The sequence below is a fragment of the Macaca mulatta genome, chromosome 2 (assembly GCF_049350105.2).
Source record: "Macaca mulatta isolate MMU2019108-1 chromosome 2, T2T-MMU8v2.0, whole genome shotgun sequence".
Taxonomy (NCBI): domain Eukaryota; kingdom Metazoa; phylum Chordata; class Mammalia; order Primates; family Cercopithecidae; genus Macaca; species Macaca mulatta.
In genome coordinates, this window is record NC_133407.1 from 98,231,593 (window position 1) to 98,249,983 (window position 18,391).

The 18,391-nt window shown below is 42.2% G+C and overlaps 1 protein-coding gene across 10 annotated transcripts in view; it reads right to left on the reverse strand.

The window, feature by feature from the left end:
- The window catches only part of ETV5 (ETS variant transcription factor 5), a 62,372-nt gene that overhangs the window by 8,332 nt on the left and 35,649 nt on the right, over positions 1-18,391 (reverse strand). For 7 of the 10 annotated variants that reach the window (XM_015131414.3, XM_077992010.1, XM_077992008.1 and 4 more), the window contains 4 exons: positions 10,715-10,974; positions 9,657-9,716; positions 2,804-2,872; positions 2,456-2,625 (listed from right to left, as the gene is read on the reverse strand). In XM_015131414.3, the coding sequence (XP_014986900.1) occupies positions 2,456-2,625; positions 2,804-2,872; positions 9,657-9,716; positions 10,715-10,974 (559 nt within the window). Of the gene's footprint in view, positions 1-2,455; positions 2,626-2,803; positions 2,873-9,656; positions 9,717-10,714; positions 11,046-18,391 lie in introns of all 10 variants that reach the window. The other 3 variants (XM_077992009.1, XM_077992012.1, XM_077992016.1) reach the window with 2 other exon arrangements.

Sequence of the window (18,391 nt, forward strand, 5' to 3'; positions counted from 1 at the left end):
TGTAATGGATATTATGGATAATTACCCAGAGTGCACTACTCAGCCACACAGCTGCCTACAATTACGTCCCCAACAGCTTCCTCCTCCGCTTCACCCTTCAAGCTCCCCCATGACGACTTCTTAAAGCTTTTTCCAGAAGCTGGTATCTTCCTGACATTAACAAGAACAGGGCCCTCACAAGTATACAAGGAGGGGCGGGGTGGGGGGGAGCTCAGCAAATGTCACCTGTCCTGAGGCTAGCATGCACATGTGGCACCCAACTGATCCTGGGTGAAGAGAAAGGAACATCTGGAGCTTAGGGAAAGCTTGGGGACTTCAAGGTGGGGTGGAAAGCACCATTTCCTGAAGAAACAAAGCTGCCCGGTCAACCGAGGGAGGCTCAAGGACACCACAGGCTTCTCACATGACTTGGATGCCTGGCACTTATGAGCATTCTGTATTAATATTAGCTTCTTTATTAAGTAAGAAAGCAGGGGCCCTTTGCCATCTGTTCATCATTCTCTATGCCACTGGTAGGAGTGCAGAAGATTCAATAACAGCTTTACCAAGGGTCATAACCAGGTTTACCTGCAGCTGGACGGCCTGTGCTTAGGCCCGAGGCAGTGGCAATAAAATAATAAAAGCTCCTGTTTGTGAAACAAGATAGATCAATAAAGGCTGCCCACATGACAGAACTACTTTCAGAAAGCCTCAGTGAACCTAGGTGACACGCTTTTCTCCAACTTCACATAAACCAGGCCACGTTATTTGGAAAGCAGTGAGCAGAGGCATGGGTCCACGTGGGGTGGATGGCTCTCTAGGGGTGCTAGAAGCCTGAAGCATGGCTTTGTTTCTACATAGCAGGAAAAAACCACGTAGGCACTAAACTAACACAGTGGCACTCAACTCCAGCTCTGAAGGTAGACTGAACCAAAGAGAAGCTGTTTAATTAGTCCATCTAGAGATGCTGACACATTTCCATTCTTGTGACTGAATGTAAAACAGGGAACACATATGCGTATCTTGTTTTCTAATTGCCTTTAATGAAGTCTGCCTTCTATCAATCAGGATTCTTCATAAATTTCCAATCCATACATTCTCCTCCTTTTCCTATGTGAACCGTTAGACCACTTTCTTCTTCCAAACCAAGTCTCAGGTTGCTACCTCCTCCTGTTAACCCCATGCCAACGTATTTCCTTGGTGTGCTAAAGCGAGCCCTAGAGTTAACTGAACACTGAAAACAGCAATTGTCGTTCAAATGCTTTCTAAGAGTGTCTAAGAGTGTTGTTCCCAATTTAATTATACCCAACCCAAAGATGCCTTTTGATCTGCTGGTTTAATTTATATGCCTAAGAACATGCTACTAAAAGAAGCATATGTCAGTTTTTTTGGGCAGTTATTTCTGTTCCATTTATAATCTCTCTAGATTCTAAATCAAACAGAAATTAAAAATCAACCCCTTTAGAATATGCTATACTGAGAGCCTGATTTAATTTACTTTGTTATGTGATATTCAGGAAAGGGATTCTAGGGTGTGTCTTCTTCATTGAAGAAACAGTACTGGTTCTGTCAACAGAGTTATTTCTGTTCTGGGCACAAACACAGTAACAATGTTTTTTTCCTATTAAAATAATTGAGGTTTGTATCATCTCTCAACTACTCTATTATGACGTCACATAACACACTTTTATTTTATTTTTTTGGACACAGGGTCTTGTTCTGTCACCCAGGCTCAATCGATCCTCCCTGCCTCAGCCTCCCAAGTAGTTGGGACTACAGGCACACACCACCATGCCTAGCTAATTTTTTTTGTATTTTTTGTAGAGATAAGGTTTTGCCATGTTACCCAGGCTGGTCTCAAACTCCTGGGCTCAAGCAATATTGTTGCTTCAGCCTCCCAAAATGTTGGGATTACAGGTGTGAACCACTGCGCCCGGCCATAACACACCTTTTAAAAAAAAAAAAAATCTAAGCTCATTAAGATTGAGTCACCTCTGATAATTTTATTTCTCCAGGCCACAGCCATTTGTAATACACTGTGGGTAGCTGTATCCTGTAATATATTGTCAAAATGTCATACAATATGTTCATGTAGCCTCAGAGACAGACTATGGCCTACAGGGGCTAAGACCAAAACAAGTCTGTATCATTGAAACAATACTTGAAAAAGACTTTCCAAGAGGGACACCATATCCTATTTGAATATAAGACTTCATGATCTTGCTCCCTAGATTTTGCAGAAGTGTTACAAATACTTTTAATGTATTCTACAGTGGAGAACTCTGCCTGTGCATGCATTATAAACTGTCCCATTAATAGGAGGGATACTGCCAAGCCCAGTAGCCACACCAGAATATGAATGAGAAAGAAAAGCAGACTTGACACAATACGAAGCCTCAATGGAAATCTAAACAAAAAACACCATCATCAACAACAACAAATCAAAACCCATCTGAGTTCAGCATCCAGTGCATACCTCTTCCGGTTCTATCAGCTTGAACTCCATGCCTCGGCCTGTCCAGGCAATGAAGTGGGCATTGGCTGGGTCATCAAGAAGGGTGACCAGGAACTGCCACAGCTGAAGGGAACCTCGCCTCTGGTAAGGCGGCCCCTCTCGATACATGGTAGGCTCCTGTTTGACTTTGCCTGTTTAGGACAAGGACACATCACACAATAGCTTAGTCCTAAGTATCTCAGGTGGTTGGGACGAAAAGGAGTTGTTCATGCTGATTTAATCACTGGACTTGGGAAGAGAGTCATGGCTGAGGTGTTCTGACATCTGCCAACCTCTACCTGGCAACAAACCTTGGATGGGGCTACTTACCTTCCAGTCTCTCAGGCACAACACAAGTGTCGTCAAAGTATAATCGGGGATCTTTTTCATATGAAAAACCTGAAAGAGAATTTAAAAAGAAAGACTACATTGCTTAACAAATTCTGTGTTGTACTAAAAAACTATGGATTTAAGGACTAGAGTGGCATCCTGTCATTTCAGACCCTAAGTCCTACTGCTGTATCTATGACAGACGGAATTTTCAGGGACTTCGAGAGGGCTCAGGCATTCCGATTCCGATTCCGATGTAATCACCTGCGCCTCAGTCAGAGCCGCATCAATTCCTGCTTTTACAGCTAAGGCTGCGGGGAAGTGCTGAGTCACCAGGACGTTCCTTCACATTTTGCTTCTGAGGTCCGCCTGGATCAATGTTGCTCTGACTAAGCCTTTACATCTGAAAACACATCTCTATTTCAGTTGGCCTAGCTGGATGGATTTGGTTCATCTGTACACAGACCTGCCATTTTCCTTTTAGCTAAAATTAATTTCAACCTTTCCTATAAAGTCATCCAAGCTACTCACATACCTCATTCAATTACGAAAGAGCTTGAAGGGTAAAGAATGTTGCCAAAATGAATAAAGACTTGGGCCTGTAGAGGATTTCGAAAGCAGTATTGGAGGTATTATTACCAGACACAGTGGAAAGGATCTGAAAAGACTTTCTAGCAATGAAACAAATTCATTGTATAGATGACAAAACAGAGGTCAAGAAGGAGGAACTGGCCCAACAACACATGCAAAGGAAATAAAAGAAGGCAAGGCAAAAAGTTAAAGGGCTCAAGAAGGAAGGATGGCCTGACAGTCTTCCTCCACAAACCCCTAATATACATTCAGTGCTAACCACCATGTCACTAGGCACCCTGTCAAGATTGGTTTAAATCAAAGCCAGGTAACAGGTAACTCTGATGGGGGTCCCATCCCTCCTTGTAGTTTAGCCTGTCTCAAGGTGTAAGGTCTCCAGTGTATATTCCTTTACCAGCACACATCTTAGGACAATGCCCCAGGGCTCCCGTCTGATAAGCGGTGCTTCCCTGTGCTCTATTTTCCCTTCAGTTCACCTGGCTCATAGTACAGGTCTATGTGTGTTGGATATGCAGTACGGGCAGGTAGGTGAAAAGGCTCTGCAATGAAGGACTTTCATTAGAGTCTGCGAAGGATTCACTACGACTTGAAAAATCCACGAGGCTGGGCATGGTGGTGAGCAATTATAATTATAATTCCATGAGCAATTATAAGGATGACTGCACCTGTAAAGGTTCAAGGGTTCTGAATGAGGATAGGCATAATAACAAGTGCTATGTGGCTTATGGAGGAGTAGGCAATAAGTGATTTTAGATCGGTTTGTTGAAGACAAATAGCCTGTAATCCCAGCACTTTGGGAGGCCGGGGTGGGTGGATCATGTGAGGTCAGGAGTTCGAGACCAGCCTGGCCAACATGGTGAAACCCTGTCTCTAGTAAAAATACAAAAAATTAGCTGGGCATAGTGGTGGGCGCCTGTAATCCCAGCTCCCTGGGAGGCTGAGGCAGGAGAATTGCTTGAATCTGGGAGTTGGAGGTTGCAGTGGGTGGAGATCACGCTATTGTACTCCAGCCTGGGCAACAGAGAGAGGCCCTGTCTAAAACAAAACAAAACAAAACAAAACAAAAAACAAAAGAAGAAAAAGAAAGAAGGAAAAATCCATGAGTAAAGGTGCCAAGATATAATTTTGCCATTCTTTGTTTCTTCAGTCAACCCAGATCAAGTAGCTTCTTGGCAGGACCAGCACCATTTTTAAGAGGCCTGGGACTGAAGAAACTCTGCACAACTGAGACTGTTTTGAGGTTTGTATTATTCATTTTTGTTTTCTTAGCCCTAAGCATTAGTTCTCTGTTGCTTAAGGACATCAAAGGAAGTCTATTTTATTGACATTTATATATTATTTAATCCACTAAGTATTTATGCCAGGCATTGTGCTAGAAGGGAGTCAGTAGCCAGGCGAATATAGACTTGGTCCTTGTTCTCATGGAGCCTGTATCTCAACTGGGGGAGACAGACAATAAAGGAGAAAAAGAAACAAGAGGTGGCACAGCACTGATGGACCCCAGTCAGCTGTGTGATCTTGAATAAATTAATCTCTGTGCTCCAGTGTCCTCACTGCAGCAGATAATTCCTACCTTATGGTGTTGTTATGAGAGTTTAATTGAGTTAGTATCATTCAACTGATCTATTTCTCTATCTTCATACCAGAGTGCCAAGAGTAGCTCCTGGTACATAAGTGTGTAATAAATGATAGTTAAAAAAATAAAGTCATTGTACATTGTGTTGAGTGCTATTAAGAAATTAACTGAATAATGTGAGAGCTTGATCGTATATCCTCCATGAAAGATTCTAAATTCCTTGAGGATAAGGATCGTATCTTGGTATCTTAGTGTCCTCATGGCACCTTACACATAAGTACTAAGTAAATATTTGAATAAATGAGAGGTTTTATAGTCTTCATTAAAAAATATTTAAGAATATAATGCTAACTTTCAAGTCAGGGATTAAATGACTCCTGAAAAATTTATTTTCCAATTTGGCACTCAACTGACTTTTATGACAAACTGGTATACTCTGTATTACCAAAAAGACTTTCATAATCCACTATGCTTCAAATATTTTGCCTTGTCTGCCAGAAAGCTATGTATTTCCCGATCTTCCATATGTATTTTGATATTCTGGTGATGTTCTAATGGTCTTATTATAAAGTCATTACAAGTGAACTACTTCAAAGTTTACGTATCTGTCAAACTTGCCATGTTATTTTTAGAGTTCTTCTCCTCTAAGGTAATCACAGTATGTAGAAAAAAAATACAACCACCTACATCTAGATGAAATTCTCGGTTTGGTTTTCAAAACTAATCAGATAAAGGTCTGCCTATAAGAAGTATCACTTTGGCATATTTTGTGGTTTCTAGTCATCGCCACATGCGGTCCTCTACACCACCTGGAAGATACTATTGGTTTAAGTGAAATTTAAGTCAGTTCAATTTGAGCCAGCAGTTATATCAGTTGTGGCCACAATCATCTCATCACTCAAATAAAGGTGGCAGGAAGGAAGACCTGTTTGAGGAGCAAACTAGAAACGAAAGACTCAAAACGTTATTATGCAAGGACTCCAGGTGAACACTTAAGGCAGGATGGCTATCTTAGCAATCACAGATGCCAATCAGAAACACTTGTTTCATTAACTGTTCCACAGGCATCTGTGGTCAAGCCTGTATAAGGATAGGAAAAGCATGTCAGGGTAATTTAGAACAATTAAAAATGCTGGATTCTTTGAAACTAACTTCTTTGATGTGTGTGAAGTCAGGGAAAGGAATGGGAAAGGGTGGAGGGAAAACACACACAAATGCACCAGATAGTCTGTGTGTAGTAAGCAACCCAATGCCTTGCTAAAAATATTTCCCTTAAGAGCATGCTCTTTCCTAAATGTTGTAATTATGCAAAATGTTTTCCTCCCTCTCTTCCCGACTCCCTCCTAGTTTGCCTGCTGCAGACATCAACTGCTTTTGTAGAAACATTCAGGAACCTCAGAGAGCCCCAAGCAGCTGTGCCCATCACAGCCAGTGTCCGGGAGACAGCTCTTCCTTTCCAGGGCTAGACACTCACTCAGAACATCACAGGGTACCCGGGGAAACAACACTTGGTCTCCCATCTAACCAAGTGAGCGCGAAGCAGCTACCCATAAAAACGACTCTTATGAACCAATCACTTATAAAAGCCACCCAGCGCTTCATGAGTATCAGCTCCTTTGACTTGCATTTAAAATGACAGACCAGTGGTTCCCAACCTTGGATGCACACTGGAATCACCAGGGGAGCTTTAAAAACTACTAAAGCCTGGGTCCCACCCCAGAATTTCTTATTTAATTGCTCTGAATGAAGCCTGGAAGTCAACATTTTTAGAAGCTCCTCAGGTAATTCCAATGTTTGACCAAACTTGAGAACCGTTACTACTCAGTAGTTCTCAAACTTGAAGCTGCATCAGCATCTCCTGCAGGACTTGTTAAAACAACAGACTGCTGGGCCCCACCCCTGGGGGTTCTGATTCAGTAGGCCTGGGATGGGTCCCGAGAATGTACATTTCTAAAAAGTCCCAGGTGACGCTGTTGCCACAGGTTTTGGGAATCACACTGCTTTAAATCTTTAGGGAGAAATGTATTTGAGAAAAAGAAGACATACAACTGGGGAAGGTGTTATAAAAAAACTTCAATGTTTCAGTGTTTAGAAGGGAATTCCTCAATCCACCATCCCAAGTTAGCCTTTGCCCAAAAGGGTAACTTTAAGCTCTGAGCCCACCTCTCCAGGCCTTTCATGCCCCGCAAGCATGATCTCAGTCCCTACCAGGGCTCCTTTCCGTCAAATGAGCCCATTGATTTGCTACTGTCATTCATTTATGCAGGAGATTAAAAGCCCAATTATCCTCCCCCAACAAAAGGCTCCCTTCTTCCTTCTGATTCACATCTAATGACTTCTTTAGAGAAATCCTAAAATTTAAAAATCTGTGACAATGCACTAAAAACAACAAAACAGACCCTCACAAAAACCAGCAGCAGATGCCTTAAAAAATGTCATACCCCCTTTTACCCAGAAATTTCAGAAACTTAGCTTCAAGAATCAAGAGAACAAGAAAACAGCTAGATGAATGTTCACAGAATTTGAGAATAATCTGGAAGTACCCACTTTTCAGCAACAGGTGATCAGCTAAATGCATACTCATGCAATAAGTACTGTGCAGCCATTAACGAGGAAATCACAGGGGAATGTTGGGTGCTAAAGAGATGACATTGGCTGTGGAGTATGGAAGGAGATGAAGAGTATGGCCTCTGGAGCCACAGGGCTTGGCTTAGAGTTCTGGCTCTACTCTTACAGCCACATGCCCTTAGGCACATCTTTTATCCTCTCTGAGCCTCAGTTTCATTACCCTATGGGGCAAATAGAAATATCTATCCCTTGAGAGGTTGAGGAGGGCAGATCACGAAGTCAAGAGATTGAGACCATCCTGGCCAACATGGTGAAACCCCATCTCTACTAAAAATACAAAAAATTAGCTGGGTGTGGTGGCGCGCGCCTGTAATTCCAGCTACTTGGGAGGCTGAGGCATGAGAATCACTTGAACCCGGGAGGTGGAGGTTGCAATGAGCTGAGATCGCGCCACTGCACTCCAGCCTGGCAACAGAGTGAGACTCCGTCTCAAAAAAAAAAAAAAACAAACAACACAAAAACCCAGAAATATCTATCCTATAGGGCTGCTATGAGAATTAAACAACTGAATTTATGCATGTAAAGAACACAGAACAGTGTCTGAAACATAGTAAGTGTTCAATTTGAGTTAATGACTATTGTTTAAAAAAAGACTATAAAACAAGGATGTTTTGATGTATGATCTGTATAATTCTATATTTACATATGCACAGCAAAGATTGAAAGACTATGTAGCAAGTTAATGGTTATCTCTGGGTAGTGAGACTTAATTTTCATCTTTTTGCCTGTTTGTATTTTCTGAATTTTGTGTAATTAGTATTTGTTGCTTGTGCTAAGAATAAGCTACAAAAGTTTGTATTTTAAAGAAAACTAGGCCAGGCGCAGTGGCTCATGCCTGTAATCCCAGCACTTTGGGAGGCTGAGGTGGGTGGATCATGAGGTCAGGAGATGGAGACCCATCCTGGCTAACACAGTGAAACCCCATCTCTAGTAAAAATAAAAAAAATTAGCTGGGCGTGGTGGCGGGTGCCTGTAGTCCCAGCTACTTGAGAGGCCAAGGCAGGAGAATGGCGAGAACCCAGGAGGTAGAGCTTGCAGTGAGCAGAGATCATGCCACTGCACTCCAGTCTGGGTGACAGAGGGAGACTACGTCTCAAAAAACAAAACAAAACAAAACAAAACAAAACACAGAAACTAGCTCAAAAGCAAGCTCCTCCAAGAAACTGACATTCTAGCTCCATTCTGACTACTTCCTTGAAGCCATATGCTATGGAACACTTATGCATCTTATTTGTTCCCAATTACTTTCACCTAATTGGTAGGTCAGCACTAATAAAGGCAAAGTCACAGGCTCAACCTTGCCCACTGCTCCTGCTCCTCATTAGGTGAGATTATCTCAGAGACTTACTGAATTGAGTTGGTCCCAAAGGGATTGGGCACAAGAACTTGAGCAGATAACATATACCGTTGATATAAAATGATCATCTTCACATAAAAGTAAATGTTAGGATATGTGTCAAGGTTGGTGAAGAATACCTTCAATTTCCCCCCCATGTTAAAAGTGGCAACCATTTATCATATAATAATAATTACAATGAAGAGTTACCCACCCCGAGCACTCAAACTAAGTAAAAAACCTAGAGACACATTTTTAAAACTCTAAGACATCCTTGGACCCTCACTGACATAACTATAAAATGTATAAAAACCACTCTCACTGACATAACTCCTAAATTCCAGTTTAAGCTGATAGTTATATAAACATAACCTTCATTTCTGGAATTGTGGAAATACGGTGGGTTTGTTTTTTCTCCAAATTGTCCTATCCTCTTAAAAAGTTGGGGTCATTGCTAATGAAAATGGCAGCCCTCACAGGGCTCAGGGGCATGCCTTAAACCCTGCCTGCAAAATAATTGAAGATTGCAACCAATTAGCTCTTATATTCATGAGCTAAGCAAGGTTTAATCTATGATCTCAAATCTTAGCCTGGAAACTAAGCAATTTTAAGCTTGAGTATTATTCAAGGAAAGAAAGAAAGAGGAAGGAAGGAAGGTAGGAGAAAGAAAGAGAAAAAGAAAGGAAGAAAGGAGAGGAGAGGAAAGAAAGCAGGCTCCTTACCTTCATGGCTGCTGGAGAAATAACCCCCTCTCATGTAGGATGACTGACAGTTAGGCACTTCTGAAAGGAAAGCAAAGGTGGACACAATCCTGTCAATAGTTTCTGCAGCAGACACAGCACATCGGTCAACTGCAGCTCTGTGGTAAAGCCCCTAAACGCTCTGGGGTCATGTCTTTTTGGCTTTGTCCTGGGAAAGAGGTGCCACACCACTAAGCAAGATGGCAAACACCACAACCCACCATCTGAAAGGCAGGCTCTCCTACTCAAGAGTCACGGGAGGAAAGAAAAAGATGTTTCACTCTCGTTGTTCACTCATTTTAGCAATTAGTTAACACCAAATCTGGTGAAAGAGCCAATGATAGTGGAAAAAATATTAGCTTTCAAAAGGCCAAGCCTGGCCTCTTGCCCCATGCTGACTCCTGGGTGTTAGGGTGGGAAGGGGAAGATGACTGCTTTAGATCTTTGCCAATTTGCTCCCCTTTACTCCTCGTGGTCACATCCAATTCTGCTCCAAGAGGTGGGAGTATTTTTAGGCCAAAGGGATTAGCAGACCTGAAGTTAGGACGCCAGGACCAGCATTGGATGGGGGGTACAGGATTGCAGTTTGGTCCATTTTTGCCATGCTGGGACTGTCACATTGAAACCAAACCACACTCAAGTGACCTCTTCTTCAAGCATCATGTTATCAGTGTTTCCCATAACCAATTGGTGCCTGAATAGATCAATCTACGTATTATCTCAGAGAAGGTCAAGAGCAAATTCCATCCAAAACTGAACCCCAACACTCTTCAAGCTTGGACTCAGAGATGTACTTCATACCACTTCTGAATGCCTACTGCACTTCCTACCACTTACATACCTTTTCCGTTTTGTTTTGTATTCCGTTGTGCATAAACACGTCAGCTCTACTAGCTCCTAAGTTGAGGGCAATTCTTATAAAAATTACAAAAAATTCTTATAAAAATTCCTGTCCCCAAGGCCCTGCATGTATAAGACACTGAATAACGAGACAGAAGAAAGCAAGAATGAAGCAACGAATAGCACAATTTGATGCTGACCTGAATCGACGCAGTAATCCCGAGGCTCCTGCTTGATTCCCATTGGTGACTGGAACCCGTGTGCTGGGGGCCCTGGCATGGCTGGGACCCCATGTTCATAGAGTGGGTCATGGTATTCTTGTTTGAATCCCTGAGGGGGCGGGGGAGCTGCAGGGACAATAGGCTCTGACATTTGCCGATGGTAACTGGGGCGATTATCTCCAGGAACTCCTGGCTGAGGAGGGAAGGGGTGGCAGGGTTCAGACAGTTGTCTCTGAAATCTGTAAGAAGAAAGAGGTTTTCGTGGTGAACAAAGACTTGATGAATACCTACTATGATTGAGCACTGGGGACTAGAAGAAGTTCCAATTAATGAAATTATTTGCAAGATATTTAATAATGCTTATTTCTGGACATTTTTACCTTCTTCCCAAAATTACATTGTGTATTTTGAAGCTCTTGAGTCAGGAAGTGGCAAAAAAAAAAAAAAAAAAAAAAAAAAAATCAAAGCAATGATGTGGTAGCCTCTTTTTCTTTCATGTATGTATACTGTATGCACAGTCTATCTGTAAAGATGGGCCAGATTATGTATATGAATATATGAGACCAATTATTTGCAAATAGCACTAACATATACATAAATATTTGTTCACTAGTTCATCCATTCTCTCACCTACAGATAGAAGGAATTTTTAGACTGAATACAAACTAATCAGTTAGAAAATGTAGTTAAAAAGGAGAGAATCCCATTCACAGTAGCAATAAAAAACATAACATTCCTAGGAATAATCAGGAAACGTATAGGCCATATAAGAATAAAATCTTAAAATTGTTCTCTGAGGAAAAGAAAGAAAAAAGATCTAAGAGAAGATATTTAGGACTTTGAAGCTATTGATTCACTGAAAATTAATCTGTAAAAGCAAATGCCTTCCCAACTAACTTGACCAAATGATTCTAAACTTTATTTTGAAAGGACAAAAGGACCCACTAGCTATTGACATATGTCATAAAACTACACTAATTAAAACAGTAATACAAGGAATTGAGAGATAGGCAGATCAAAGGAATTTAGTGGCAAGCCAAAAACCGTCAAGTATATTTCAAAATTTACTACTTGTTAAGGTTAGCATTTCAAATTAGTTGGGGAAAAAGACCCCATTTTATACAGATACCAAAATAAATTTCACATGGATTAAAGGTTCCAATATAAAAAGTGAAACCAGGCCAGGAATTATGGCTCATGCCAGTAATCCCAGCACTTTGGGAGGCCGAGGTGGGCAGATTGCTTGAGGTCAGGAGTTCAAGACCAACCCGGCCAACATGACAAAACCCCATGTCTACTAAACTACAAAAAAAACTGGCCAGGCATGGTGGTGGCTCACGCCTGTAATCCCAGCAATTTGGGAGGCCAAGGTGGGCGGATCAGGAGGTCAAGAGATTGAGACCGTCCTGGCCAACACGGTGAAAACCGTCTCTACTAAAAATACAAAAATTAGCTGGGTGCGGTGGTGCATGCCTGTAGTCCCAGCTACCCGGGAGGCTGAGGCAGGAGAATCGCTTGAACCCGGGAGGCGGAGTTTGCTGTGAGCTGAGATTACGCCACTGCACACCAGCCTGGTGACAGAGCAAGACTCCTTCTCAAAATAAACAACAAAAAAACCCCCCCAAAATTAGCCAGGCGTGGTGGTGTGCGCCTATAATCCCAGCTACTCAGGAGACTGCAGCATAAGAATCACTTGAACCCGGGAGGCGAAGGTTGCAGTGGGCCCAGATTGCGCCACTGCACTCTAGCCTGGGCGACAGAGCAAGACTGTCTAAAAAAAAAAAAAAAAAGTGAAACCATAATATGAAAGTAAATATATATGAAAACTTACAAAACTTAGGAGTGAGGGAAAACCTAAGTATCATACCAATAGCAGAAATCATCAAGATAAACCTGGATATACCTCACTGTATAAAAATTTCTGTAACTTAAAAAGACACCAGAAACGAAACAAAACCAAAAGAAACACCTCAAACCAAGGCGAAAGAAACACATCAAACCAAACGCCAGAAACAAAACCAAAAGTAAAACTGAGGAAAAATCTCCACAGATACAGCAATCTCATTGTTGACATAAAGAGCTTTTAGAAATTAACAAAAGATGAATATCTCAAGAGGAAAAAAATGGGCAAAGGACATAGGAATATCCTTACAGAATAGGAATGGTCATAAACAAAAAGTTTAACTCATTAGTAATTAAAAAAGTAACAAAGTCAAAAGAGAAGTATTTTTTTCCTTTTAGCTTGGAAGATGAGCAGGCAGTTAATAATTCTGTGCCAGGTACCTAAACAGCACTTCAATCACAAATGATGTGTAACTACAAAGATGGTCACCAATGCAGCTGTCTAACAAGGAAATCGGCTATATATATTGTGATACAGTCATTTAGTTGAAAGCAACCATTAGAAATTACATAATATGTAAATATATAAGGGCTTGGAAAGGTATTTTTGACATATTCAGGAAGGTTGCTAAACAGTAGAGTATCAAAGCTTAGCAAAAATAATAGTAGTAGTATGGTGTCACATAAAACCACAGAAAGATTGACATTTAAATATTAACACTGCCTATCTGTGGGGTGGTTATAATTTTAGGTGAATTTCTTTTTTTGCTCATCTATAGTTTGATAATAAATATGCACTGTTTTTATAACAAGATAGAACAATAAAAACCTGTTGCTATTATTTGAGTTTCCTTAACACTCTTCAGTTGTCAGATAGATCCAGATGCATGCCAGCTGCCCTTTCCCTGTTGGGTGTGCAGTGTAGAAGGGAAAGCCTGCCATCCCTTAGTAGGGAAGTGACCAAAGGCAAAGTTTCTTGGCTTTGTTTGCTTATCTGTGACATAGGGATGTATTATCCTCCAAATGCTTCTGAAATGGTGAAATACAATCATGTGTGTAAAGGATGGTTTCTGCCACAGCCATAATTGACAGACTGGGATAGAGTTTAGGAAGGTGGCTGTGGAAGGTTAGAGATGTGTGACCCTCAGTCCATGAAATACACAGGAAGCACTAATCTACGTGTATAAAGAAAAGCATTTATGAATATATACCCTCAGGTAGAAAGTAGGAGCCAAGGTTCAAGGGAAAATAATACAATCCTATACTATTAAGGTCTTATTCTCTACTTTTAGCTTAAATTCTATTAATTCATAGGATTCTTGAATAGCTTTAATAAAATAGTTCGAATTTGATTTGAATCAATCTGTGGGAACAGGTGGCCAGCAGATTTCTAGAACATCAAGATTTACGATCTTAAACTGAAGAGATCTGTGGGCAGATAGGATACTGTTTACAGCAGGGTATAGCACAGCACAACATGCTCTGTCTTTACTACTCTACCTAAAGCAGCACGGTAAGATCATTTCATAATATGAAAACTACTGGGCAATTTACATATACTTATCCTTTTATCCCAGACATCAAAAGCCTCAGAATCCACCTGGCCAATGTCTTAAACAAGTTTTACCAACTATTGAAGGTTCAGTGGGCTGACAGCCTTTCACGGGTCACTGAATGCCCTGCAGCAGAACTTCTTCAGGTTGCTGTTACTTAAAGAAACCTTTCAATGGTTTTTAAAGAAGTGTAAACTCCCAGGTTTACACTTGACATTTAGAACACAGGCACCGGCACTGTGTTGCAAACCTAAAGGGAATTCTTTCAGAAAAGAAAGATGAAGTTTTTTTTTTTTTTTTTAAAGACAGTCTTGCTCTGTCACCCAGGCTGGAATGCAGTGACTCGAGTGACTTGATCTCAGTTCACTGCAACCTCTGCCTCCTGGGATCAAGTGATTCTCCTGCCGCAGCCTCCCAAGTAGCTGGGATTTTTAGTAGAAACGGGGTTTCACCATATTGGCCAGGCTGCTTGAATTCCTGGATTCAGTGATCTGCCTCTTTCAGCCTCTCAAAAGTTTGCTGGGATTACAGGCGAAAGTCACAGTGCCTGGCCAATGAAGATACTCTTTTTATTTATTTTTTTTTGAGATGGAGTCTCACTCTGTCATTCAGGCTGGAGTGCAGTGGCATAATCTTGGCTCACTGCGACCTCTGCCTCTCAGGTTCAAGCAATTCTCCTGTCTCAGCCTCCAGCAATTCTCCTGTCTCAGCCTCCCAAGTAGCTGGGATTACAGGTGCCTGCCATCATGCCTGGCTAATTTTGTTTGTATTTTTAGTAGAGATGGGGTTTCACCACATTGGCCAGGCTGCTTTCGAACTCCTGACCTCAAGTGATCCGCCCGCCTTGGCCTCCCAAAGTGCTAGGATTATAGGTGTGAGCCACCGCACCCGGCTGAAGATATTCTTAAGGCCTTGGTTTTGTAAAGTGCCCAAATCTTGTGCTACTTGAAAGGAATGGTAAAAACACCTTCCATTTTCTCTCCCTTTCCCCTCTGCCACTATTCCAGCACCTTCGAAGGTGACCTCCATAAATCAGTTCCTTTGATAGCTCCGAGTCGGCATGTGCTGCTCAGTTCTGTAACCAGAGCCTCTGCAGCTGGCAGGCCGATGGCCTCACTTCCGCTTAGTGCTCATCTTCTCACCTTCCACAATGAAACTCTAGAGTTGGCCTGGTATGGCCTCCTCAGGAAAAGGTACTTCCACATGGGCACTAGCCAGCAACCTCATCCCCTCCCCGCAGCATAACTTTAAGGATGCGCAAAGCTTAGAGGCCTGTGATCTGCAGAACAGATTCTATAACTGGGATTGTTCTGTACTGGTTTGTTTTGAGAGAGCGGGAGTGGCCAAGGGGGATCTCAGGGGTAGGTCACAAAGCCAGTGTATTTGGAAGAAAGATTCTCAGAGCTTGCTGCTGATAATGTCTTTTATGTGCAGAGATTAGTAAAGTCATTCAGTCCTTGTCCTCAAAATACATCCTGTGAACTTTACTCACTGACCTTCATTTGAACCCCCCTCCCTTCTCCAGTCCTTTTGAAGTATGTGAGAATGTGTTGTATACATAATACAACCATGACAAAGATGCCTCTAATTTACCAAGGCAGGCAATCACTTTCAGTGAAGGCACAGCCTGGTTCCTACCAAACCTCTTCTTCCTCCCCTCCCTCCACTCCCACCATTAGCCCAACAGAGCACACGTGTAGGGAACTCACATTTGGTGAGCAAAGGGAGACTTCTGACTCTGAAAAAGCCTAAATTCAATAGGTCACAGTTTAAGGCTTTTTCGGTGCAAGTTTATTTAAAGAACCAGTTATTTATTTATTTGTCAGATTTATATAGCGCCTTTCCTCCCACGAGCTCACCCACACTCCCAACATTTGGTTTACGTTATGAAAACCGTTAGATGCTTTTTCTGCATTTCCTTTTTGGTTTCTGCTGCCAGCACACAGAGTAAACAAAATGCTTACAGGAAAAAAAAAAAAAGGAGAAAAGGATCTCACAAAGGCTATATGGTGATTATGGGTGCCAGGTGAAGCAGTGACCGTTTAAAGGCCGGCTGAGAAATGATACATAAAATCTGCCAAGAAATCAACATCATGCACTTAGTACTTCCGTTAAGGCTCAGAGAAGAAGATGGAAAATTGAGAAGCAGCATAGCTGGGTAAGAGGCTCTAGCTGTGAAGTCAGAATATCCTGGGCTGAAATCCAACCTTTACCACTCAGTAGCTGTGTGACCTTGTATGAGCTTCTAACTGCTCTGAAGCCTCAGTTTCCTCTCCAAAAAACTAAGGACAGCCAGGATACCTTGTAAAGATGATGTAAGATAATGTATATTTTAAGGCCCAGCCCTGTTACAACACTGGTAAGTTCTCAATGAACATTATCTTCAACTGCCCCACCTTCTCCCCACAACTCCCAAGCTAAAATCAGAAGATATGCAAATATGGCTGGGCACGGTGGCTCAGGCCTGTAATCCCAGCACTTTGGGAGGCCAAGGTGGGCAGACTACCTTGTGAGTTCCTTACATGATGTTGGGAGTTTTGAGACCAGCCTGGCCAACACGGTGAACTGAAACCTGTAACGGTTTCACCGTTGACATGGAGTCTCGCTTAGTCGTCCAGGCTGGAGTTCAGTGGCACCATCTCGGCTCACTGCAACCTCCGCCTCTCAGGTTCAAGCAATTCTCCTGATTCAGACTCCCAAGTAGCTGGGATTACAGGCGCCTGCCATCACACATGGCTAATTTTTTTGTATTTTTAGTAGAGACAGGGTTTCACCACATTGGCCAGGCTGGTTTCAAACTCCTGACCTCAAGTGATCCACACACCTTGGCCTCCCAAAGTGCTAGGACTACAGGCGTGAGCCTGTTGCAGTGGCTCAGGCCTGTAATCCCAGCACTTTGGGAGGCTGAGGCGGGCAGATCACCATGTGAGTTCCCTACGTGAGGTCGGGAGTTTGAGACTAGTCTGGCCAACATGGTGAAACCCCGTCTCTAGTCTCTACTAAAAACACACAAAAATTAGCCAGGTGCAGTGTCAAATGCCTGTAAACCCAGGTACTCGGGAGGCTGAGGCAGGAAAATTGCTCGAACCCGAGAGGTGGAGGCCGAGATCGCGCCACTGCACTCCAGACTGGGTGACAGAGCGAGACTCCATCTCAAAAAAAAAAAAAAGCAAATAAAAGAGAAGATCTTAAGGAACTGGGAGACTATGATACACACAAGCCACACACAAATCAAAGGAACCCACTGTTTGCCTTTTCAATATCCATTCTCCTTTTGCAGAAAGAGAATGGTGATTTTTGTCGGAGGTGGCAATGTGCCAACTTCACAATAATGTTTATTTTCCTGAGATACAATGAAGAGCCAGACTCTGTCCCTAAACATACACCAAAGAACTCCGAAACAACTCCATAAGGCCTGCCAACACTGCTGAGACTCAAATGGGCCCACTTAAACTGTGAGAAGACACTGAGAGATAAGGAACAAAAAGCATGTCCTTTCTAGGCCTACATGTTCGTCTGACTTCTCAAGATCAAATATGGGAGAGGGATGGTGTTGAAACTAAGACATATCCCCAGGATATCAGATAGTGAAAGTATTAGTTGTAGATATAACATTAATAACTTTGGCTGGGCGTGGTGGTTCACACCTGTAATCCCAGCACTTTGGGAGGCCGAGGCAGGCAGATCACCTGAGGTCAGGAGTTCGAGACCAGCCTGGCCAACACGGTGATACCCCGCCTCTACTAAAAATACAAAAATTAGCCTGGCGAGGTGGTGTGCTCCTGTAATCCCAGCTACTAGGGAGGCTAAGGCAGGAGAATCGTTTGAACCCGGGATGGGGAGGTTTTAGTAAGCCGAGATCCCACCACTGCACTCCAGCCTGTGCGACGGAGTGAGACTCCATCTCAAAACAAAACAAAACAAAAAATATTAGTGTGATGATGAAAGATTAGGGATAAAGGGAGCATTACATTTTAAAAACTTAACATTAAATAATGAAGTTTCTCAGTTTGCGGTATCTACTTCATTTAAGGAAGCATCCTTTAGTATAGTTTGTGTAAAATAAAAGTGATTTTTAAGAAGTAAAATTGTCATAGAAGCTAACATTTACTGAACACCTTCTCTATCCAAGCGTGATTTTATTTAATCCACCCAATGCCTCTATGTGGTGTCTATTATCCTATTTTCACATGAAGAAACCAAAGTTTGGAGAAGGTGAGTGCCTGCCTAAGGTCACACAGTAGCAGAGCAGCAATTCAAC